The sequence below is a fragment of the Oncorhynchus masou genome, chromosome 27 (genome assembly GCF_036934945.1).
Source record: "Oncorhynchus masou masou isolate Uvic2021 chromosome 27, UVic_Omas_1.1, whole genome shotgun sequence".
Taxonomy (NCBI): domain Eukaryota; kingdom Metazoa; phylum Chordata; class Actinopteri; order Salmoniformes; family Salmonidae; genus Oncorhynchus; species Oncorhynchus masou.
Window position 1 is genome coordinate 36,680,996 of NC_088238.1, and position 26,681 is coordinate 36,707,676.

Genomic DNA, 26,681 nt, shown 5'->3' on the forward strand with positions numbered 1-26,681 from the left:
TCGGTATTTGGCCATGATTACTACAAGTTTAGATAGCTGGCTACACTAACTTACCAATCTAAAAATTGTTAGCTGACGTGGCTAATTGAGTGACTGTCAGTGACTGACATAACCAAATTTCGATGCACAGCCAAATTTCGAAATGGCACCTTGTGTATTCTACTATTGCAAGTCTCAACAGAAAGCTGAGACCCCGACTGAGTAGAAAAAAACATGTAGGTCGGATTGTTTTTGGAAATTGTTCCGCAGGCTGCCAGTTGCCCCTCCCTGCTCTACACAGTTTCTCTTTCTCCCTTACTACAAGTGACACACACCGTTTATCTTTCTCCCAAGTCAACAAAACATACCTTTGATTTTAGGTTTCTTCATGCTGGGACTGAGAAGATTGAGAGATAGAGAAATGGAGGGAGGGTGAGGGAGTGAGTCAATGTTTTGGGAAGGAGGGGGTGTGGGCTTCAGGTTGATACTGACTGAGTATTTATAGACCCACCCACAAACTCACTGATAGATAGAAGAAAGGGAGAGAGAGGGTGGAGAGAAAGAGACGGGAGGGGAGGGAGAATGAAACAGAGGGGTATATAGGGGTGCCGTAGACAGAGAGGATGAGAAATGAGAAGGATTAGAGAGGGATGCGATAGAGAGAGAGGCAATAGAGAGGCAGATATAGAAAAGGAACGGAAGAGAAAAACATTTGTTCTATTTTATCCTCCATAGCTATTTCTCTCTCTTTCATTCCTCAAATAGGAAGAGAGAAAACAAGGTAGAAAAAAGGTTGATTAAAGGATAAAAAAAACGATAAACAGAAGACAGACACAAATAACAACTATGAGAGAGAGAGAGAGAGAGAGAGAGAGAGAGAGAGAGAGAGAGAACTATACATACCTCTGCCTAAACATCAGTGCCACAGGCAGGGGTGCAACTTTGGTTTTAGAAGTGTGGGGAGATTACATAATAGTATATATTTTTTAATCAGATAAACTCTCCAAACAGCCTACCTAGCCGCTTGGAGGCGTCCGCAAGGTTCTGGCAAAAAATACTTGAATCAGCAGAGAACCCATTGCCCTTTATGGTTGTGAGGCTTTGGTCACCAACCAATAACTCACAAAATGGGACAAACACCAAATTGAGACTCTGCAGAGCAAAATTCGTCTAATTATCCAAATCCAGAAAAGACCCGTTAAATTCTACAACCACCTAAAAGGAGGCGATTCCCAAACCTTCCATAACAAAGCCATCACCTACAGAGAGATGAGAGATGAACTTGGAGAAGAGTCTCCTAAGCAAGCTGATCCTGGGGCTCTGTTCACAAACACAAACAGACCCCACAGAGCCCCAGGAGAGCAACACAATTAAACCCAAACAAATCATGAGAAAACAAAAAGATAAGTACTTGACACATTGGAAAGAATTAACAAAAAACAGAGCAAACTAGAATGCTATTTGGCCCTAAACAGAAAGTACACAGTGGCAGAATACCTGACTACTGTGACTGACCCAAAATGAAGGAAAGCTTTGGCTATGTACAGACTCAGTGAGCATAGCCTTGCTATTGAGAAAGGCCGCCGTAGGCAGACCTGGCTCTCAAGAGAAGACAGGCTATGTGCACACTGCCCACAAAATGAGGTGGAAACTAAGCTGCACTTCCTAACCTCCTGCCAAATGTATGACCATATTAGAGACATCTTTCCCTCAGAACTCCCTCACACCCCAGACCTCACAACCATAAAGGACAATGGGTATTTTTAGCCAGATTCTAATTGTATGTAGAATTTTATGTTCCTTTTGATGGCGTAGAACGCCCTTCTTGCCTTGTCTCTCAGATCATTCACAGCTTTGTGGAAGTTACCTGTGGCACTGATGTTTATGCTGAGATATGTATAGCTTTTTGTGTGCTCTAGGGCAACGGTGTCTAGATGGAATTTATATTTGTGGTCCTAGCAAACTGGACCTTTTTTGGAACACCATTATTTTGTCTTACTGAGATTTACTGTCAGGGCCAGGTCTGACAGAATCAGTGCAGAAGATCTGGGTTCTGCTGTAGGTCCCTCCTTGGAAAGAAGCACCAGATTCTAGTAGGGCGAGGTCGGGTGCTGCAGACTGTTCTAGTGCACTCGCCAATTCTTTGATATAGATATTGAAGAGGGTGGGGCTCAAACTGAATCGCTGTCTCACTGCAGGTCCCTGTGGAAAGAGATGTGTGTGTTGTTAGCCAATTTTAACCTCACACTTGTGTACATGGATTTCATAATGTTGTATGTTTTTCCCTCAACACTGCTTCCATCAATATAGCAGACCCTCATGCCAAATTGAGTCAACATCTTTTTTTGAAATCAACAAAGCATGAGAAGACTTTGCCTTTGTTTTGGTTTGTTTGGGTGTGCAGGGTGAGTTTGTGGTCTGACATATGGGAATTTGGTGAAAAGCCAATTTGATATTTGCTCACTACATCGTTTTCACTGAGGAAATGTAGGAATCTGCTGTTAATGATAATGCAGAGGATTTCCCCAAGGTTGCTGTTGCCGCATATCCCATGGTAGTTATCGGGGTCCAATTTGTCTCCACTTTTTGGTTCCACATTTTGGGGAAGATGCCAGAGCTCAGGGTGAATTTAAGTATAGCCAATTGGAATTGGTGGTCTGTGTATTTTATCATTTCAATTAGGATACCTACAACACCACAGGCCATTTTGGGTTGGAGGGTTTGTATTTTGTCCTGTAGTTCATTCAATGTAACTGGAGAATCCAGTGGGATCTGGTCGTCTTTAATAGTTGATTCTAAGATTTGTATTTGATCATGTAGAGCGCATTCGGAAAGCATTCTGACCCCTTCACATTTTGTTACATTACAGCCTTATTCTAAAATGTATCAAATAAAAAAATGGCCTCATCAACCTACACACAATACCCCATAATGACTAAGTAAAAACAGGTTGTGTAGTCATTTGAACATTTAAAAAATGTAATACCTTATTTACTTAAGTATTCAGAACCTTTGCTATGAGTCTCGAAATTGAGCTCAGGTGTTTTCTTTGATCATCCTTCTGATGTTTCCACAACTTGATTGGAGTCCACCTGTGGTAAATTCAATTGATTGGACGTGATTTGGAAAGGCACAATCCTATATATATATAAGGTCCAGCAGTTGACAGTACATGTCAGAGCAAAAAACCTTCCAGATGGACAACCATCTCTACAGCACTCCACCAATCAGGCCTTTATGGTAGAGTGGCCAGACAGAAACCACTCCTCAGTAAAAAGCACATGCGAGACCGCATGGAGTTTGTCCAAAAGACACCTAAAAGACTCTCAGACGATCAGAAAGAAGAATCTCTGGTCTGATGAAACCAAGATTGAACTCTTTGGCCTATGCCAAGCGTCACGTCAGGAGGAAACCTGGCACCATCCCTACGGTGAATTTTCAGCAGCAAGGACTGGGAGACTAGTCAGAGAAAAATGAACAGATTAAAGTACAGAGAGATCCTTGATTAAAACCTGCTCCAGAGCACTCAGACTGGGGCGATGGTTCACTTTCCACTCAAACAATTATTTTATTTACCTTTATTTAACTAGGCAAGTCAGTTAAGAACAAATTCTTTTTTTCAATGACAGCCTAGGATCAGTGCCAGTTCAGGGGCAGAACGACAGATTTGTATCTTGTCAGCTCGGGGATTTGAACTTGCAGCCTTTCAGTTGCTAGTCCAACGCTCTAACCTCTTGGCTACCCTGCCGCCGCAATGACCCTAAGCACACAGCCGAAACAATGCAGGACTGGCTTCGGGACAAGTCTGAATATCCTTGAGTGGCCCAGCCAGAGCCTGGACTTGAAACCATTTGAATATCTCTGGAGAGACCTGAAAATAGCTTTGCAACAATGTTCCCCATCACAGAGCTTGAAAGGATCTGCAGACAAGAATGGGAGAAACTCCCCAAATACAGCCGTGCCAAGCTTGTAGCATCATACCCGAGAAGACTCAAGGCTATAATCGCTGCCAAAGTTGATTCAACAAAGTACTGAGTAACGGTCTGAATACTTATGTAAATGTGATATTATATATTTTTTAAACTTCTTAGATTGCCCCCTTTTTTTCAATTTTCGCCTAAGTGACATACCCAAATCTAACTGCCTGTAGCTCAGTCCCTGAAGCAAGGATATGCATATTCTTGGTACCATTTGAAAGGAAACACTTTGAAGTTTGTGGAAATGTGAATTGATTGTAGGAGAATATAACACAATAGATCTGGTAAAAGAAAATACATGTTTTTTTTCTACCACCATCTTTGAAATGCAACAGAACGGTCCCAGTTCTAGCCATCACTCTGGTTGTAATTCCGATGGTGTCTACAAGATGGCAGCAGTGTATGTGCAAAGCTTCAGATGGATAACTTGAAGTATGAGCAAACTTCATGACATTCAGTGTGAAGTCACCTAGGTACATTTGGGCAAATTGTGAAGGAGGCATTTGCATTCATATTACATTTTTCTGAAAGAATATCATCCAATCTGTATACTTGGACTTTGAATTAGCTTTTCCAGTATTAGTAGCCATATTATAAGTTCAACATTTGCAAAACAACCAGTTTTCATAACTTCACAACTCTGAATATTCTTATAATTTTTGTCCAAAAGTAAAAGGCATGCTTTTCGAACAAGATTATTAGCTACATTATCCCGTAAAGCCCAGCTCATTGGCTATCTAGCTAGCTTTGTTTGATCCCGATTGGTGCTTATTTGACCAAGTTAGAGTTGTTCAAGTGAAGATCGCCCGCGTCATCGGCGTGCCATGAAGGTGTCGCTATCTCACCAAATATGGTGTCCTATATGATATACTACACCCCTAATTATATAGTGAAGTTTGGTTACGTTCTAGGATCTCTGAGGAATACAAACAAACGTGATTTGACTGGTTGAAACAACGTTTAGGGTTAGATTTTCAGGTTCCTTTCTTTGCAAATTGAACAAGTGGAAATACAAAATCGATTATGCATGCTATATGGACCTTTTTAGGATATGAAAAAGGATTGTATCTAGCAGAATTTAAGTACACATTTAACTTCAGAGGTGAATTTATCAAACATATCGTGGTGAAAAAAGTGTTTTGTTGTTAGGAGCTCTCCTCAAGCAATAGCATGGCATTTTTTCGCAGTAATAGGTACTGTAAATTGTACAGTGCAGTTATATTAACAAGAATTTAAGCTTTCAGACGATATTAGACACTTATATGTTTCGACATTTGTTGTTTCTCTAAAATCTGCGATCGTGACAAGGCTCTGCATGATTTACAACTGTCCCGTTGACCGGGCGCCTTTCCTACATTTGCACAAATGTCTAAAAACCTGTTTTTGCATATTTTATCAAACATTTGTCATTGTTGTAAATTTCCTTAGGCTGTCTGCTTGATTTTTTTTTGATTTCATAGGTAAGCTTCTCTCTCTGTCTACAGCATTATAAACGGGTTTGCTCTGCCCTTGAAGTCGGAACACAAGCAGTTCCTGGTTCGAGTCCTGATACCTCTACACACAGCCAAGTCTCTGTCCATCTTCCATGCACAGGTCAGTCATTCTCTGTCTCTCTCTGACTCTCTCTCTGACTCGTCTGTCTCTGTCTGTGTTTGTCTGTCTCTCTGTCTCTGTATGTCTGTCTATCTCTGTCTGTGTGTCTGTCTCTGTCGGTCTCTCTCTGTCTGTCTGTTTGTCTGTCTCTGTCTGTCTGTGTGTTCCCCAGTGCTAAGAGTTAAAGGTGCGCTATGGAGAAATAATTTTCTTGATGCTAAAATTCAAATACTTCAGGTTATGTGACAAAACAAGGAATTATAGTGTAGAAAATCATTCTATAATCTAAACCGCTGTGAAATATATTTTCCATAACCAAAATAAGTCACATTTCTATGTGCATTTGGTTGGGTTGCCAAAAAGGTTACACATTGCAGCTTTAAATATTAAATGAGATTGCATTGTACACCCATGACCACTAGAGACCAGCCTGGAGTCACACTACAGACTGACTGCACATCCAGCTGTGATCACAACTCACACTATACTCTTATAGACACACACAACCAGTATCTGTGAATGTGTGTGTCTGTGTCAATGTGTAGGTTTCTATATATGTTTGTGTGCTCTATTCAATCTGTATGTACATGTATCTTTGCATCTCAGCCTTGGTGTGTGTGTGCATATATATGTGTTTGTGAATGTGTCAGTGTTTGTGTGTGTATTCTGAGTATAAACGTCAGCTTGCCCTACATTTCCCTCTTCAGACTCCATGTATTATTTATTAACACACACAGCACGGCCTGCCAAACACACATGCTCTCTCGCTCACTCGCTCTGTTTCCCAGTACTAAGAGTTAAAGGTGCATTATGGTGAAATAATTTCCTGGTTCCTGAAACTCTACTACTTCGCCTAATTTCAGGTTATGTGACAAAACAAGCAAGTATGGTGTAGAGAATCATTGTACAATCTAAACTGCTGTGAAATACATTTTCAATAACCAAAAATATAGTTTGAAGCAAAAATTAAGCTTCAAGAACGGGAAGCATAGAAATAGCGCACACAGAACAGATCTACCGCTTCTTTGACTTGCTTTCAGAAGGACAGATCTATAACTCACATTTCTATGTGAAATTTGTTAGGTTGCCCAAAAAGTTAAATATTGCCGCTTTAAATATTATATGAGACTGTAATGTGCACCCATGGCCACTAGAGACCGGCGTCGAGTCACACTACAGACTGACTGCACATCCAGCTGTGATCACAACTCACACTATACTCTTATAGACACACACAACCAGTATCTGTGAATGTGTGTGTCTGTGTCAATGTGTAGGTTTCTATATATGTTTGTGTGCTCTATTCAATCTGTATGTACATGTATCTTTGCATCTCAGCCTTGGTGTGTGTGTGCATATATATGTGTTTGTGAATGTGTCAGTGTTTGTGTGTGTATTCTGAGTATAAACGTCAGCTTGCCCTACATTTCCCTCTTCAGACTCCATGTATTATTTATTAACACACACAGCACGGCCTGCCAAACACACATGCTCTCTCGCTCACTCGCTCTGTTTCCCAGTACTAAGAGTTAAAGGTGCATTATGGTGAAATAATTTCCTGGTTCCTGAAACTCTACTACTTCGCCTAATTTCAGGTTATGTGACAAAACAAGCAAGTATGGTGTAGAGAATCATTGTACAATCTAAACTGCTGTGAAATACATTTTCAATAACCAAAAATATAGTTTGAAGCAAAAATTAAGCTTCAAGAACGGGAAGCATAGAAATAGCGCACACAGAACAGATCTACCGCTTCTTTGACTTGCTTTCAGAAGGACAGATCTATAACTCACATTTCTATGTGAAATTTGTTAGGTTGCCCAAAAAGTTAAATATTGTCGCTTTAAATATTATATGAGACTGTAATATGCACCCATGGCCACTAGAGACCGGCGTCGAGTCACACTACAGACTGACTGCACATCCAGCTGTGATCACAACTCACACTATCCTCTTATACACACACACAACCAGTATCTGTGAATGTGTGTCTACGTGTAGGTTTCTATATGCGTATGTGTGCTCTATTAAATCTGTATGTACTTGTATGTATGCATCTCCGCCTTGGTGTGTGTGCATATATGTGTGTGTTAGTGTGCATGTATTCTGAGTCTAAACGTTGACTTGCCTTGCATTTCTCTCTTCTGACTCCATGTATTATTTATTAACACACACAGCATGGCCTGCTAACTACACAAACACACAGTTCCCTCAGGGAAAGAGCATGGTTAGCAAACCCCATTCACTCCAGCTAGGATCAGCTCAAACTGCCCAAATAAAAACCATTAGCAGTGCAGGTCGGTTTGGTTTATCTCAAGGGTATTCAACTCTTACCATAAGGGGTCCAGAGCATGCTGGTTTTCTGTTCTACCTGATAATTAACTGCATCCACCTGGTGTCCCAGGTGTAAATCCGTCCCTGGGCAGAGGGGAACAATGAAAAATGCAGTGGAACTGGCTTTGACTTCCAGAATTGAGTTTGAGGGGTCTCGCTGGTCTGACCAGCATGGTCTAGCTCATTGTTTGTTTGTAGGGGAAGCAATGTGGGGTCCTGATTTAAAAAATGTGGTTGCGAGAAGCAGTTGTAATAAACAGAACGGTTTCTGTTTTCTTACTACAAATGTGCCTCTATCTTTTTAAAGGGATACTTCAGGATTTTTGCAATGAAGCCCTTTATCTACTTCCCCAGAGTCAGATGAACTCATGGATACCATTTTTGTGTCTCTGCATCCAGTATGAAGGAAGTTTGAGGTAAGTTTTGTGAGCCAATGCTAACTAGCTTTAGCACAATTACTGGAAGTCTATGGTATCTACTAGTATGCTAGCAGTTACCATAGACTTCCAGGCATTGCGCTAATGCTAGTTAGCAATTGAGCTAACTGTTGTTAGCAAATTCCTTCAATCTGCACGCAGAGACATAAATGGTATCCATCCTCTGGCAAAGTAGATAAAAAGGCTTAATTTTTAAAATCCTGAAGTATACTACATTATTATTATTATTATTATTATTATTATGACCTCATCACTGAAAGATAAGATGTTTCCCTCTACAATACCCACTATCCACACAGGACTAATGAGAAAAGAGTGGACAAGGCACTAAATCAGACTGAGGGAAAAAGAACATCATCAATGATGTACTTTTTTTTACACAGAAGATCATACAAAATGATTGCCTGATGATCATCTTAACTTCCAAATACCATTCTAAATTCAGTCACTTCAAATCATACTTCCTTCAGATTGAAAAACGATCACAATTACTGCCCGACTGATTTGTAATTGACTGTCATAGCCCCAATATCAATAATATTTTGATATCAAAATGGGGTCGTGGGCCAAAAAAGTTTGGAACCCATGATCTGGATGGTTCTGCTGGCTGACCAGCATAGTCTAGCTGGTTCTGTTGGCAGACCAGCGTGGTCCAGCTCAGGGGTATTCAACTCTTACCCCACGAGGGCCGGAGCCTGCTAGTTGTCTGTTCTACCTGATAATGCATTGCATCCACCTGGTGTCCCAGGTCTAAATCAGTCCCTGATTAGAGGTGAACAATGAAAAAAAGCAGTGGAACTCAGAGTTGAGTTTAAGGGGTTTAGCTGGTCTGACTAACATGGTCTAGCTGGTTATGCAAAAATACAGCAAAGGCTGGTCATGAGCAAAAACACAATGAAGGCTGGTTACCAGCCTATGCTGGTCTATGCTGGGGTTTTTTTCAGCAAGGTGGGAGGGAACAATGGCCTGTTTCTCAAATGGAACCCTATTCCCTATATATTGCACCACTTTTGACCAAAGCCTTTGGGACCTGGTCCAAAGTAGCGTACTACTGATAATAGGGTGGGGACTCTGGTTAAAAGTAGCCCATGGTTTAGGCCAGTGTTTCCCAACTCCAGTCCTCGAGTACCCCTAACAGCTTACATGTTTCTATTACTCCTTGACAAGCATACTTGATTCAACTTGCCAACTAATCGTCAAGCCCTCCATGAGTTGAATCAGGTGAGTTTGTCTGGGGCTCCAAAACATATGTGTGTGTGTGTGTGTGTGTGTGTGTGTGTGTGTGTGTGTGTGTGTGTGTGTGTGTGTGTGTGTGTGTGTGTGTGTGTGTGTGTGTGTGTGTGTGTGTGTGTGTGTGTGTGTGTGTGGTTCGGGGTACTCGAGGACTGGAGTTGGCAAACACTGGTTTAGGCTGCTATATTTACATTTTTAAAGTCACCAGTTGTCACCTCTTATTAGCCTGGAACTACAAACACCATAAACTCTATCCTAACAGACTACAATACCGATAATCACTCACCTAACAACAGAAAACAACTCTGTATTTACCCTAGGCTTGTCACTAATCTGACTTTAATCCTTTAAACGCTTCAACTCCTGTCTTATTTTAATCACTGGTTCTTTCCTGCGTTTCTCATTCATCCCTCCCTCCATTCACCCTCTACCTCCGCTCCAACCCTCTGTTGATCTTTCCATATAATGTGCATATTGGAGAAAGGGATGGAGAAAGTCAGGGATGAAGAGTGAAAAAAAAGAAAAGTGGAAAAAAAAGAAAAGTGAAAAAGATGAGCGAGAGGGGAAAAGGTGAATGGGAGGCAGAGAGGTAGAAAGTGAATGAATTATAGAGAAAAAGAAAGTGATACAGATAGTTAGAAAGATCGAGAGAAATATACAGAGAGAGAGAGAGAGAGAAAGGAGAGGTATAAGCTCTATGTCATATCCCCTCAGGGCAGGCTGTGACATCACTCCTTCCGAAGTAAACACACACTCCATCACCACGGTGCCCACTCGCCATGGCAACGGACCTAGGCGGAGGGGCAATCGCGAAACACACACACATGCAGGCACCAACTTGAAAAACATATCTTTCCGATCCTCAGAGCAGTAATCCGGTGGGATCAGGGTTTTACATCCCATTGTATTCCCACTCTAGGGAAGCGTTTCCCAAACTCGGTCCTGGCCCCCCTAGGTGCACATTTTGTTTTTTGCCCTCAGCACTACACAACTGATTCAAATAACCAACTAATCATCAAGCTTGGATTATTTGAATCAGCTGTGTAGTGCTAGGGCAAAAAAAAGAAATTTCCACCCAGGGGGTGGGCCCCAGGACCGAGTTTGGGAAACCCTACACTATAGGGAACATGTGGGTGGGTGTGTGTGGGTGTGTATTCTGACTCTAGGGAATGCTGCAACAAGAAAAAACTACAGATTACTGCAATATCACTGCTCATAACACGACAGATGGGGTGTGAGTGTGTGCAGTGTTCGTGTGTGTGTGTGTGTATACACACACACACACACACAGTATTTGAATGTGTGTGCGTGCATGTTTAAAATACAATATTTTAGTGCGTACACAGTATACAGTACTCCCAGCTAGCCCATTTGATTCATTGGAAGTTGTTGGAAAGTACGTTTTTGGTTTCCCATTGGTTCTGGGAACTGTCAAACTTTTAGCTTTTTGCCATTCTCAGTGCAGGTGGTACATAAAGCCCTGAAATCCTTAGATCAGTGAAAGCCTGCAGGTCCTGATCTTTTGGATCCCTGCTTTTTAAATCTGGCAGCTGATTTCATATCTGAACCACTTACATCTCTGTTCAATCTAACCCTGGAAGATCTGGAAATCAACATTTGTCCTACCACTTTTAAAAGGGGGAGATCCAACTCTTTTAAATAATTATAGGCCAATCTCAAAGCTGTCACCCCAGGTGAAAATACTTGAAACCCTTGTAAGTGAACAGATAAAAGAGTTTTTATTTACTAACTCTATTTTACCAGTGTACCAATCAGGCTTCAGGAAGAAGCATAGCACAATTACAGCAGCCATGAAGGTTTTAAATGATATCACTGAAGCCATTGACAAAAAACAGCACTGTGTCTCACTTTTTATTGATCTCTCTAAGGCTTTTGATACAGTTGCTCATGCTATACTAAGGCAGAGATTGTCGAGTGTAGGTCTTTCGGAGCATGCAGTTGCATGGTTTGCTAACTATCTGTCAGTGCACTCAATTTGATGGGCTTACGTCTGTTAAATTGTCTGTCTTGAATGGTGTGCCCCAAGGCTCTGTACTTGGTCCTCTCTTATTCACTATTTACATAAATGATTTAGACAAAAATGTCCAAAATGCACAACTTCATTTTTATGCTGATGATACTGTTATTTACTGTTGTGCCTCATCTCTTACAAAAGCTTTCCAGAACATGCAAACTGCTTTTTATACTGTTCAACATACCTTGTGTCAATTGAAGCTTATCCTCAATACTGACAAAACTAAACTAATGGTGGTTTCTAATTTCAAGAAATAGACCTCTGAACCTTTCACCTATTACTACCTGTCAGGGCAAGGAGATTGAGGTTGTAACCTCATATAAATATCTTGGAATTTTAATTGATGACGGCCTCTCTTTTAAATTGCATATTCAACAACTTACAAAAAAATTGAAGCTGAAATTGGGTTTTATTTTAAGAATAAGGCCTGTTTTTTTTTTGAAGCCAGAAGGAGGCTAGTATCAGCTACATTTATGCCTTTACTAGACTATGGGTATATGTTATATATGAATACTTCCGGTCAGTGTTTGAGATCAATTGACACTTGACCATGGCACTTTGGATTTTTTTAAAACTGCAAAACCCTTATGCACCACTGCACTTTGTATACCAGGGTTGGCTGGCCTTCCCTAGTCAGTCGTAGGCTCAGTCACTGGTATACTTTTATTTAGAAAGCCATTTTGGGTTTACTACCTTTTTATTTGTGCATTTTTATTGTTCAGAAATGTGGTGGGTACTCTTCGTTCGTTGGACTTTATCCTGCTAACTGTTCCAAATGTCCGAACTGAATTTGGTAAAAGGGCTTTTATGTACTCTGCGCCATCGTCTTGGAACATCTTTCAAAATACTTTTAAAATGGAAGAACTTGTCCCGATTGGTGTTTTCAAATCACTGATGAAGGATTTTGAGGCTGATTCCCTGACCTGTCAATGTTTTTAATTTTCTGTTTTATACTCTTGTGAATTCAATGGTTATTACTAGATTAATTGTAGTTTTTCATGTTGTCTGTCTGTAATTTTTTTGTAATGACTTGATGCTGCCTATCTTCGCCAGGGCGCTCTTGAAAAATAGATTTTAATCTCAATGAGCCCTTCCTGGTTAAATAAAGGTTAAATTAAAAAATTAAAAAATTAAAGTCTCCTGACTGTTAAAACTGAATGTTTTTAAATGTTCTGGGAATTTACATTTTTAGGTTGCAGGGAGGTTCTGAGAGCATTTTACTATGGTACCTTGTAAGTTCTCCTGGTAGTTTTTATTAACGTTCTGAGAACCAAAATTATAGGTTATTTTGAGTTTTTTAAATAATTTCCTTTAAACTTTCACTGAATGTTTCAATAAGACTTTTAATTGCACTGCTAGCCTACGTAGCACATGTTCTGAAAACCATATGTTTCTCAGAGCTTGGTGAGAGCATGGTTTTCCAATGGTTATTTTGCATACAACCTTCCCACAACATTCTGGAAATGGTGCAGGATACCCAGCTAGCACATAACTTTCTAAGAACCAGTACTTCATCGTACATTTTTTTTAAAGGTTTCCTCATATTCCTATTTAAAGTTATGTTCTCTGAATGTTCAGAGAACGGTAAGATACCACGATCTTCTGTGGGAATTTCAGTAGTTCATCATAAAGTTTTGTGCAGGTTTCCTCATGGTTCTATTTAAAGTCATGTTCTCAGAACATTAAGAAAACGTTCCATAAAAACCACAATAAAACATTAAGAATGTTATTTTTTTAAATCTTGTTAAGTGTGTTCAGGTGTGTTAGCTGCGCCCACTAATTGCCCACACCTGATCTTAATGAATGCTTGTTTCCTTTGAAATGGTGTCTGATTGAATATACTAAAATGAACAGCTTTGTATGAGTTAAAAAAACATGGCATCCTAGCTCCATCCTGGAGGCGCAGTGGACAAATTCCATGGATAGAGAACAGAAGACCATTGGTTAAAATCTCACTGATGCCATGCCACAAGAAAATTGTATGTTTTTGCATGATTAATGCCTAAACAGATGAAATTCCATGTGTTATATCTGTGCTTGGAGTTCAACACAGTTAAGCTAGCAGTGTTTTTAAAAGTCTTATTGAAACATTTTCTCAGAACATTATTTAATTACTTTCAAATAACCTAGACTTCCATTCTCAGAATGCTAATAAGACCTCACAGGAAAACTTTCAGGGAACTATAGTAAAATGTTCTCAGAAAACATTATGCGGAAGTACTTCCCACAGAAGAACGTTTTTTCTTAACGTTATTTCTTAACTATTTGAGAACACTCCCAATGTCAAACCAGTTGGAGAATATTCCTAGAACATTATCAAACTGAAATTAAATATAACCATGTTTGAACTTTTAGGAAACGTTCTCTTAATGTAATAAAACATTTTTTTTGTTAAGTTCCTTAAATGTGCTGAGCAACTATACGGCGCCATTCCCAGAAAGTTATGGGAAGGTTGAATGCAAAATAACCATAGGACAACCATGCTCTCACCAAGTTCTAAGAAACATATGGTTCTCAGAACATTATGTGCTAGCTGGGCTGTGTGTGTGTTAACCTGCTGTATGTATCTACCACTCTACAGCTGGCGTACTGTGTGGTCCAGTTTATGGAGAAAGATTCTACTGTCACAGAATATGTAAGGAACACCTTTTCTGTCATTTAGGGTTGTAAAATTACAGTAACTTTCCTAAAAATCCCAGGCCTTCCAGAAATCCTGATTGCAGGATTTCCTGCATATTCCCTACTGATTCCAGGAATACTCCAACTGGGATTTTGGGAAAACCTGGGAATTTTGGATTATCGTTTACTGGAATTTTGCAACCTTACTGTTGTTAGTCACTGCTCACACTGGAACTTCCAGTATACATAAAACACTGTAACACCGTGCTGGACTTTGCCTCTGTTTGTTTTCTGTTCAGATCATACGAGGGCTCCTCAAATACTGGCCCAAAACCTGCACCCAGAAAGAGGTGAGACATCTTTGTGTGTGTGTTTTTTTATAAACCCATGGTGTGCTTCTCTCATATGTGTGTGAGCCTGTGTGTGTGCATCTGTGTGTGTGTGTGTCCGCCCGAGCGTGTTGTGTGTATATTTGTGTGCATCTGTCTCTTCATCTGTGTGCGTGTTTTTCTTGTGTGTGTGTGTGTGTGTGTGTGTGTGTGTGTGTGTGTGTGTGTGTGTGTGTGTGTGTGTGTGTGTGTGTGTGTGTGTGTGTGTGTGTGTGTGTGTGTGTGTGTGTCTATCTGTAGGTGATGTTCCTAGGGGAGATAGAGGAGATACTGGATGTGATCGAGCCATCTCAGTTTATCCGTGTTCAGGAGCCTCTCTTCAAACAGATTGCTGCCTGCATCTCCAGCCCACACTTCCAGGTACATGCACACACACACAATAAAATTAAAGCTCACACATGCACGCACGCACACATACACACAGATCTCTGCCTGCATCTCCAGCCCACACTCCCAGGTTAGGCCATGCCCACCACATCTGGACAGCCTATCCCCTGTCCTCTCACATTGATCTAACAAACTGCAAAGGACAAATTCTCTGGACAATAAAGATTTGTTCTACTGTTATACACTGAGTGTACAAAACATTAAGAACACCTGCTCTTTTCATTGCTGAATTACCAGGTGAATGCAGGTGAAAGCTATTATCCCTTATTTATGTCACTTGTTAAATCCACTTCAATCAGCGTAGAAAAAGGGGAGGAGACCGGTTATAGAAGGATTTTTAAGCCTTGAGACAATTAAGACATGGATTGTGTATGTGTGCCATTCAGAGTGTAAATGGGGAGAGAAAAGATTTAACTGCCTTTGAACGGGGTATGGTAGTAGGTGCCATTTTGTATCAAGAACTGCAACACTGCTGGGTTTTTCACGCTCAACAGTTTCCCGTGTGTATCAAGAATGGCCCACCACCCAAAGGACATCCAGCCAACATGACACAACTATGGGAAGCATTAGAGTCAACATGGGCCAGCATCCCTGTGGAACACTTCCAACACCTTGAAGAGTCCATACCCTGACGAATTGAGGCTGTTCTGAGGGCAAAAGGGGGGTGCAACTCAATAGTCGGAAGATATTCCTAATGTTTTGTACAGTCAGTGTATATAACCTAAGCTTTCTCGTTCTTCCTCCCTCTATTCCCCTTCTGCTCTCCCTTCCTCCATCCATCCCTTCCTCCCTCTTCCTTCCTTCTCGCTCACTACTTCTCTCTCTCTCCATCCCTTTCTCTCTCTATCTCCCTCCATCCCATTCTCTCCCTCTCCTTCTCCCCCTCTCTCTCCATCTCTCCCTCCCTCCTTGCTGTAGGTAGCAGAGAGGGCCTTGTACTTCTGGAACAACGAGTACATCCTGTCTCTGATAGAGGAGAACTGTCAGGTGATTCTACCGCTGGTCTTTGCCACACTCTACAGAGTGTCCAAGGAGCACTGGAACCAGTGAGTGACCTCTACCCCTTAACCTCTAACCCCTAACCTATAACCTTTGCTCTTTAAGTCTGTATGAACTGTGAATCTCTGCAGATATACCTCTCTAACCCCACCTTCACTTGTTTTCTGTCCTTCTCTCTTTCTCACCTCTCCATCTCTCTCTCTTTCTCTCTCCCTCCATTTCACTCTCCCTCCATTCCTCTCTCCCTCCATCCCCCTCTCCCTCTCTCTATCTCGCTCTCTCTCTGCAGGACTATAGTCTCTCTGATCTACAACGTTCTGAAGACCTTTATGGAGATGAACAGCAAGCTGTTTGATGACCTCACTGCCTCTTACAAAGTGGAAAAACAGAAGTGAGCGTGCGTGTACTAATATGTGTACTAATACCCCTGTTTCTCATCCTCCTGTCTTTCTTTCTCCTTTTCTCTTTGTGTTCACTTGCATTCAATTCAAGGATCTTTATTGACACCAATGTTCCCTCTAAGCTACATGCATGCGCAGGTGCGCAGCTCCCCGGGACTGCCCCACAGAAGAAATATCAGCCCGCGCAGAGAAGCACGAGATTGAACTTCACTCAACTTCCTACAGTGTTCCTCATTAGTTAACACTATTAACATTTCCCTTTCCTGTGGGAATTGTGATCGAATCAATGCAACATTAGCCACAACATTAGGCCCTGCCCCGCCCCACTTTCAGAAAAGCTGACCACGACTCCATTTTGCTGATACCTGCCTACAGACAAAAATTTAAAAAAGAAGCTCCCACGCTGAGGTCTGTCCAACGCTGGTCCGACCAAGCTGACTCCACACTCCAAGACTGCTTCCATCACGTGGACTGGGACATGTTTCGTATTGCGTCAGATAACAACATTGACGAATACGCTGATTCGGTGTGCGAGTTCATTAGAACGTGCGTTGAAGATGTCGTTTCCATAGCAACGATTAAAACATTCCCTAACCAGAAACCGTGGATTGATGGCAGCATTCGCGTGAAACTGAAAGCGCGAACCACTGCTTTCAATCAGGGCAAGGTGTCTGGTAACATGACTGAATACAAACAGTGCAGCTATTCCCTCCGTAAGGCTATCAAATAAGCTAAGCGTCAGTACAGAGACAAAGTAGAATCTCAATTCAATGGCTCAGACACAAGAGGCATGTGGCAGGGTCTACAGTCAATCACGGACTACAGGAAGAAATCCAGCCCAGTCACGGACCAGGATGTCTTGCTCCCAGGCAGACTAAATAACTTTTTTGCCCGCTTTGAGGACAATACAGTGCCACTGGCAGGCTGCAGGCCCAGACGGCATCCCCAGCCGCGCCCTCAGAGCATGCGCAGACCAGCTGGCTGGTGTGTTTACGGACATATTCAATCAATCCCTATACCAGTCTGCTGTTCCCACATGCTTCAAGAGGGCCACCATTGTTCCTGTTACCAAGAAAGCTAAGGTAACTGAGCTAAACGACTACCGCCCCGTAGCACTCACTTCCGTCATCATGAAGTGCTTTGAGAGACTAGTCAAGGACCATATCACCTCCACCCTACCTGACACCCTAGACCCACTCCAATTTGCTTACCGCCCAAATAGGTCCACAGACGATGCAATCTCAACCACACTGCACACTGCCCTAACCCATCTGGACAAGAGGAATACCTATGTGAGAATGCTGTTCATCGACTACAGCTCGGCATTCAACACCATAGTACCCTCCAAGCTCGTCATCAAGCTCGAGACCCTGGGTCTCGACCCCGCCCTGTGCAACTGGGTACTGGACTTCCTGACGGGCCGCCCCAGGTGGTGAGGGTAGGTAACAACATCTCCTCCCCGCTGATCCTCAACACTGGGGCCCCACAAGGGTGCGTTCTGAGCCCTCTCCTGTACTCCCTGTTCACCCACAACTGCGTGGCCACGCACGCCTCCAACTCAATCATCAAGTTTGCGGACGACACAACAGTGGTAGGTTTGATTACCAACAACGACGAGACGGCCTACAGGGAGGAGGTGAGGGCCCTCGGAGTGTGGTGTCAGGAAAATAACCTCACACTCAACGTCAACAAAACTAAGGAGATGATTGTGGACTTCAGGAAACAGCAGAGGGAACACCCTCCTATCCACATCGATGGAACAGTAGTGGAGAGAGTAGCAAGTTTTAAGTTCCTCGGCATACACATCACAGACAAACTGAATTGGTCCACTCACACAGACAGCATCGTGAAGAAGGCGCAGCAGCGCCTCTTCAACCTCAGGAGGCTGAAGAAATTCGGCTTGTCACCAAAAGCACTCACAAACTTCTACAGATGCACAATCGAGAGCATCCTGGCGGGCTGTATCACCGCCTGGTACGGCAACTGCTCCACCCTCAACCGTAAGGCTCTCCAGAGGGTAGTGAGGTCTGCACAACGCATCACCGGGGGCAAACTACCTGCCCTCCAGGACACCTACACCACCCGATGTTACAGGAAGGCCATAAAGATCATCAAGGACATCAACCACCCGAGCCACTGCCTGTTCACCCCGCTATCATCCAGAAGGCGAGGTCAGTACAGGTGCATCAAAGCTGGGACCGAGAGACTGAAAAACAGCTTCTATCTCAAGGCCATCAGACTGTTAAACTGCCACCACTAACATTGAGTGGCTGCTGCCAACACACTGACACTGACTCAACTCCAGCCACTTTAATAATGGGAATTGATGGAAAATTATGTAAATATATCACTAGCCACTTTAAACAATGCTACCTTATATAATGTTACTTACCCTACATTATTCTTCTCATATGCATACGTATATACTGTACTCTATATCGTCGACTGCATCCTTATGTAATACATGTATCACTAGCCACTTTAACTATGCCACTTTGTTTACATATTTACATTTACATTTAAGTCATTTAGCAGACGCTCTTATCCAATACTCATCTCATATGTATATACTGTACTCGATACCATCTACTGTATCTTGCCTATGCTGCTCTGTACCATCACTCATTCATATATCCTTATGTACATATTCTTTATCCCCTTACACTGTGTATAAGACAGTAGTTTAGGAATTGTTAGTTAGATTACTTGTTGGTTATTACTGCATTGTCGGAACTAGCAGCACAAGCATTTCGCTACACCTGCATTAACATCTGCTAACCATGTGTATGTGACAAATAAATGTGATTTGATTTGATTTGACTTTCAATGCAACATACCGAAACAAAATGAACTATGCTAAGTTAGTAGGCAAAACTAACTTAGTATGCAAAACTAACTATGCAAGAGATTTTGTTGTAGGCAGAACGTTTCAGAGTAAGATTCTATTGCATTGACACGCACAACTTAGCCCGTACTCTACACAGACTGGTGTGTCATAACCAATCAGAGCTGCAGTAGGCCTATATGCAAATAGGCCGTTGCTGTATATGGATCTATGCCATTCACTTTGAACTGGACTGTGTTTACAGCATGAGTGGTCATGTGCAGATACGCTTGTTTTAAAATCAAAGCGAGAGCCACATGTGCACATTTGTTCATATCCTTTAATAATTAGTGAATTATTAGCCCAGTTATTGATCATTTGTAGTCAGCAATGGTGGAGTTATTACTTCCTACAAGAGCACAAAACATGTATCTTTGAAAAACGAGTTGGGTAAAGAGCATTTTTTGTCTTCATTTTGTAAATTGAGACAGTCTTGAATTAGCTAAATTGCCAATAGGCAAAGGGTAGAATAATTTGTCTGATTCTCTGTAATAATAATATGGAAATAATAATGCATTTTATTTTGTAAAGTGGTTTCTTGCATCAAACAACAAGACAACATTTTCAGTTACCTCCTTGTCTGAAGGATAAGTGGATATATAGGTTAATGTCAAGCCCTGCATGTTTTTTTTTAATCTCATGGAATGTAGGCCTATGTACATTGAACACCACACATTGGCTTCTACTGTTAGAACAGATATTTCCATGTTAAAATGTTATGGGATACATTTTCTCATTTGGAAGTTGCATTGATTGACACCACACGTCATTATCTTCAATCAATCAATCAAATGTATTTTATAAAGCCCTTTTCAATCAGCAGTTATAACAAAGTGCTGTACAGATTATTTTACATTTCTCTGACTCAATTTCACCCCCCCCCCCACAACTTGACACAGCTGTGGGTAGCATTGAAGTCAACATGGGCGAGTATCCCTGAGGAACGCTTTCGACACCATGCCCCGATGAATTGAAGCTGTTCTGGGGGCAAAATGGGGGTGCAGCTCAATAGTAGGAAGGTGTTGCTAATGTTTTGTACACTCAGTGTGTATATAACCTAAGCTGTCTCTCTCTTCCTTCCTCTTCCCCTTCTGCTCTCCCTTCCTTCCTCCCTCCATCCATCTCTTCCTCCTCTCTCTCTCTCCCTCCACCCTTCCTCACCTTTCCCCTCAAGGGAGTTGAAGAGGGAGTGTGAGCGTGCAGAGCTGTGGCGGGGGTTGGATGAGCAGCAGGAGAGGAGACTGCAGATCCTGGGGGAGGCCAGTCGCAATCAGAAGAACCTCCAGGAGAGAGGGGAGCCTCCTCAGCCCACCTCCACACAGACGGCATTCCCTGAGCAGCCAAACCCCGAGCTCAGCGGAGCCTCTTCTAACACCTAGAACCAGACAGCGGAGGATCAGTACCAGGATACATAGAGTACTTAGAGGACATACAGAGACAGTATGCACATAGCCAAACACACACATGTACACACAAAGGAGCAGACGCACACGCCCAAACACACACACACTGACAACGTACACATAAACACATACACACACATACATATACTGTTTACACACACACACACTCATGCAGAATGTAAACAAAAGATGAATCAACTCAAACACATAGACTACATTGAAGTGCAAACACAGCCCTCTACAAACTCACTGGAAGACTACACACAAACTGCCCATCTTAAACAAGACATATTTCTCTCTCTCACACTCACACACACTCACACACACAGGTACTGGTTCTAGCTGTCTAGTTTTTGACGTGGAACCATTTTCCCCGGTTCTCTGACAAAGGACTGTATACCGTCCCAAAAGATACAGAGGAATGATGACGTGAATGCTACATAATATTGTTGCTTCTTCTTCTATTCTTCTCTACTGTACTACTACTTCTACTACTACTGATGATTTTATATATATATATATATGTCTGAATATTATGATTATTATAGTGTTGGTGGGAGAATCTTTAGTGTAGAACTCCTAAAGCTTTAGCATAACTTGAGCATGGTCCAAATCACACCCTATTCGCTACAGAGCGAGTGCACTATTGGCCAAATGTAGTACACTATATGGGGCCTAATCCCCATATTGTAGTGCAATACTACTGACCAAAAGCAGTGCACTATAATGGGGAAAGGGGCTACTTCCCAAATGGCACCCTATTCCCTACACAGTGCACTACTTTTGACAAGCGCCCTATGGATCCTGGTCAAAAGTAGTGCACTATTTAGGGAATAGGGTGCCATTTGGGACGTACAGAGTGTATGATTTTGGGCGACCCCTAATCTCCTAAACTAAAACAATGTTCTGATATGTCATTATTCTTGTCCATTCATAATTGGGCATAGAGAGAAGGAAGAGAGTCAGAAAACCACATTTTTCTAGTAATATTCAAATTTGTTTTGGATAATGTGTGTATTGGGGTCGTGTCCTAAATGGCACAATTTTCCCTATGAAGTGCACTACTTTTGACCAGGGCCCATAGAGCTCTGGTCAACAGTAGTACACTATATAGGGAATAGGGTGCCATTTGGGATGTGACCTCAGTCTACCATCTGTGGGCTCAGTCTACTAGTCCTTGATATCACACTGTCTTACTGTTCTTCTGTGCATCTTATTATGATTCATTCTTTTGATGAAACTATTTTGAATTTGTTTTAATATTTTTATGTTTTTGTGTGTTCATTTTGGCGATATCTGATATTTATGATATTTTTTTATTTGATCTCTGGAATTGTGACCTTATTGCAGGAAGTTGGCAAAGATGAGACATATTTGTGTGTGTGTGTGTGTGTGTGTGTGTGTGTGTGTGTGTGTGTGTGTGTGTGTGTGTGTGTGTGTGTGTGTGTGTGTGTGTGTGTGTGTGTGTGTGTGTGTGTGTGTGTGTGTGTGTGTGTGTGTGTGTGTGAGAGAGAGATGGAGAGGTCATGGAAGTGTGTGTGTGTATGCGTGTGTGTGTGTGTGTGTGTAAGATGCAGAGGTGATGGAAGTGTGTGTGTGAGAGAATTCAGTATGAGTGTAACAGTGACAGGAGATGTGTATAGACAGAGTGATAGAGGGAGAGAGGTGGCATCGATCCCTCTTTCTCTCTTCTCTCCCTTTCTCTCCTTTCGTAGGAACAGGATTTGAATTAGAATGTAAAACTTTTGATTGATTGTGAATCTGGAGGTTTTTCTTGCGTCTTGTTACCAAGACAACCTGACCAGCAGCCTTCAACACTCCTTTAACAGTTTTTAGTTTCAACAAAACAAAAAAGGACATAAAGAAACAAACCTCACTATCGTTAAAACACTTCCTGAATTTTGCAAGTTACCCATAATTCCCCCATTTGTCAGTCAGTCAGTTCGCTGGGAAAATAATCTTCCCTTCCACTATTCTGTTCTAGAACAAGAAGAATCCTTCCGGAAATCGGGAATTAACCCAACTGAAAGAAGAGATTCCCGTCAGTAGAATTATAGAACAGCAATAATAATGGAATTGAATATGTACGCATAAGTAGCATTGCTAAACTACAATTGCAGTGTCCTCCTGGTCTGGTTTGTAGGCTCTCCGTGCTCAGAAGCATAGAAACGATTGAGGATGACAATGTATTTTTTTCCCGGGGACCAACAGCTGGGTAGATGAATGTACAGTCAAGTTAAACCGGGATTGTAGAAAGGAAAAGATGTGTTAAATTAACTTCACTTTGAGAAAACAATGGAGTGTGTTTGTGTCGTTTTTTTAATGGTCTCTTGTGTATTTCTCTCTCTCTCTCTCTCTCTCTCTCTCTCTCTCTCTCTCTCTCTCTCTCTCTCTCTCTCTCTCTCTCTCTCTCTCTCTCTCTCTCTCTCTCTCTCTCTCTCTCTCTCTCTCTCTCTCTCTCTCTCTCTCTTTTGTCCCTATCACTCCATCCATCTAATGTGGCATAGATGTTAAGTCCCCTATTTAGGCTTCTGGACCGGTTCCAACTGATATATTGCTGTACAGAGCACTCTGTGAATTTCACAGGGTTCAGTGCTTTATAGTGCCAGAAAGCCCCATCTGTCTGCTTTCCGTTACCACTCTTGTCAGTGGTGCTGACTTGAAGTGTCAGGTTTCACACCATACATTTGCATAGGGAATGAGTGTAACATTTTCTGTTCTATCCAGACAAAGAAAATCTGGTAATCATCATTTCATCTCGCTGTGATATTCTCAGACTAATTTATAGCTGTCAACATTAAAAAAAACATGAAATATCATTTTTTATATTTTAATAATATTTGTACTATGTATTTGAGCTTGTGTTCTCGAAAGGGAGTACACCTCAGCAAGTTATAACTATTTTTACAAAAAGGTGAACTCATTACTAGTTATTATTTAGTGCCATCTCATGAAATCTACATTTTGCAATAACGTTCATGATTAAGCACACACACACACTATCTACCTTTCTCTTACTGCCTCTCACTCGCTCCCTCTCATCCTTCACTAATTTCTCCATCTCTCAAATCAAATTTGTCACATACACATGGTTAGCAGGTGTTAATGCGAGTGTAGCGACATGCTTGTGCTTCTAGTTCCGACAATGCAGTAATAACCAACGAGTAATCTAACCTAACAATTCCAAAACTACTACCTTATACACACAAGTGTAAAGGGATAAAGAATATGTAAATAAAGATATATGAAGGAGTGATGGTACAGAACGGCATAGGCAAGATGCAGTAGATGGTATCGAGTACAGTATATACATATGAGATGAGTAATGTAGGGTACGTAAACATAAAAGTGGCATAGTTTAAAGTGGCTGGTGATACATGTATGACATAAAGATGACAAGATGCAGTAGATGATATAGAGTACAGTATATACATTTACATATGAGATGAGTATTGTAGGGTATGTAAACATTATATTAAGTGGCATTGTTTAAAGTGGCTAGTGATACATTTTTTTACATAAATTTCCATTATTAAAGTGGCTGGAGTTGAGTCAGTATGTTGGCAGCAGCCACTCAATGTTAGTGGTGGCTGTTTTAACAGTCTGATGTCCTTGAGATAGAAGCTGTTTTTCCGTCTCTCGGTCCCTGCTTTAATGCACCTGTACTGACCTCGCTTTCTGGATGATAGCGGGTTGAACAGGCAGTGGCTCGGGTGGTTGTTGTCCTTGATGATCTTTATGGCCTTCCTGTGACATCAGGTGGTGTAGGTGTCCTGAAGGGCAGGTAGTTTGCCCCCGGTGATGCGGTGATACAGCCCGGCAGGATGCTCTCGATTGTGCATCTGTAGATGTTTGTGAGTGCTTTTGGTGACAAGCCGAATTTCTTCAACCTCCTGAGGTTGAAGAGGCGCTGCCGCGCCTTCTTCACAATGCTGTCTGTGTGGGTGGACCAATTCAGTTTGTCCGTGATGTGTACGCCGAGGAACTTAAAACTTGCTACCCTCTCCACTACTGTCCCATCGATATGGATAGGGGGGTGCTCCCTCTGCTCTTTCCTGAAGTCCACGATCATCTCTTTTGTTTTGTTGACGTTGAGTGTGAGGTTATTTTCCTGACACCACACTTCGAGGGCCCTCACCTCCTCCCTGTAGGCCGTCTTGTCGTTGTTGGTTATCAAGCCTATCACTGTAGTGTCGTCCGCAAACTTGATGATTGAGTTGGAGGCATGCATGGCCACGCAGTCGTGGGTGAACAGGGAGTACAGGAGAGGTCCCAGTATGTACCCTTGTGGGGCCCCAGTGTTGAGGATCACCGGGGTGGAGATGTTGTTACCTACCCTCACCAACTGGGGGCGGCCCATCAAGAAGTTCAGACCTACCCTCACTCACTTTCTCACAAACAGACACACACACATGGATGACCCCCCCCCCCCCCCCCCCCCCAGGAGTTGCCAAGTTTAAGGGCATTTCGTTATAATTGCTATGATGTCAGAGTGTCCGTACAATTTAACTGGACTAAAAGCAAAATCAAGACATTTGTTCTGAGATAGTAGGGCATATTCAGACAGTGGAGAAGATGCCCTACTGTTGTTTTTATAATTAAACTAGTCTTTACGTAGCCTACCAAACAGATTTGTATAGTCTACTTTCGTTGTTGGTGGTTCTTTATTTTGACAATATTTGTGAAATGTTTTATTTTTGTTTCTCCTTTAAAATAGTTTAATCCTTTTATTTTTTTTGTAGTTAAAGGGCACTGCGCACGTCACTCCAGGTAATTTGAGCGCATGAGGATCATCAGCCTTGCTGTTGCCATTAGAAATGTTTTCACGTACATTTCTGTACGTGAACAAAACAGACCTTTGATTCTGTTGATAAGACAACGATAGGAACCAGTAGATTGTAGAATGCAGCATAACTAATAACACATCTGTAATGTAAATGTTTAGAAATCAGTTTAGCTTACAATTTGAATAAAATAAAAACGTTGTATAACTGATGGACATTTTATTTCCTTTATCATGACAAGAACGTATCACTGTACTTGTCTAGTTGCTCAGGCTCAGCACAGAGATCTCTTGATCGGCCGTGCAGGAATCATGACGTACGCTGGGGAGATTCTATATGTTTGTAGTGTAAGAACAGAAGAGACTTCAATAGTTTGACTTACCTGTCTTATATGAAGCAAAGTTAAACTGATAGTAACATATGTGAAAGTTACCATAAATTTATTACAAAAATGTTGTGGACCAGATGTAGACCAGATGTAAATTTGATGTATGAGTTTAAAATGTATTGAGCCATCAGACCATTGTCATCATCACTTCTCTCTCTATTCATCTCTCTCTGTCTAGGTCTCAGGATTTTGTTGCCCCGCTAACTCTCTCTGGCTACATTTACACAGGCAGCCCAATTCTGTTTTTTTTTGTTGCTAATTGGCAATTTGACTGCTGCAACACCTGGGAGATAGGTAAACAGGACAACAAACACATGCACACACCTGGACACTTCCTTGAACAAAGATAGTGCTTTTTTAAGCTGCTGTAGAGCTCCTCCTCGCTTGGCCTGCCTCCAAGCCGCCGATTGTGTATGTGTTTATTCTCGCTTGCTCTATAAGTCATCCTACGTCTTGCCATCTCATCATATCATCTTGCCATATCTCACCTTATAAAACAACAGTGATGTATCATTGGCAGGGTTAATAGGGTTGTTATGTTGTTTCTGTTGCCCTATAGAAGTCATTCCCGGAGCCCCCCTACATCCAGCGGCACCACCATGTGTGTTCCTACGGGCGTACCCGTACACCTAGAGCTGTGTGGGGAGTGTATGTGTGTGTGAAATAAAGGTCTCACCCCTCTACCCCATCCTCTCACCCAGCAGTGCCACTACTGTCTGCTTCACACAGGACACTGAGGGAAAGGAGTATGTGTATTGGTTGGGGTGGCGGAGAGCAGGGATTGTGTGTCGGGGGAGGGGGACCAGGATGTGTGTTTGTGTGAGAGAGAGCGATTGAGG

At 41.9% G+C, this 26,681-nt stretch overlaps 1 protein-coding gene across 2 annotated transcripts in view; it reads left to right on the top strand.

Annotated features, from left to right (window-relative positions):
• Positions 1-22,966, top strand: part of LOC135516079 (serine/threonine-protein phosphatase 2A 56 kDa regulatory subunit beta isoform-like) — a 46,130-nt gene extending 23,164 nt beyond the window's left edge. The window contains exons 7-13 of one of the 2 annotated variants that reach the window (XM_064940092.1): positions 5,441-5,549; positions 14,170-14,223; positions 14,507-14,557; positions 14,837-14,956; positions 15,902-16,029; positions 16,272-16,373; positions 20,442-22,966. In XM_064940092.1, the coding sequence (XP_064796164.1) occupies positions 5,441-5,549; positions 14,170-14,223; positions 14,507-14,557; positions 14,837-14,956; positions 15,902-16,029; positions 16,272-16,373; positions 20,442-20,646 (769 nt within the window). In that variant the 3' untranslated portion in view covers positions 20,647-22,966. Of the gene's footprint in view, positions 1-5,440; positions 5,550-14,169; positions 14,224-14,506; positions 14,558-14,836; positions 14,957-15,477; positions 16,030-16,271; positions 16,374-20,441 lie in introns of those variants that run through there. The other variant, XM_064940093.1, reaches the window with a different exon arrangement.
• The last annotated feature ends 3,715 nt before the right edge of the window (positions 22,967-26,681 follow it).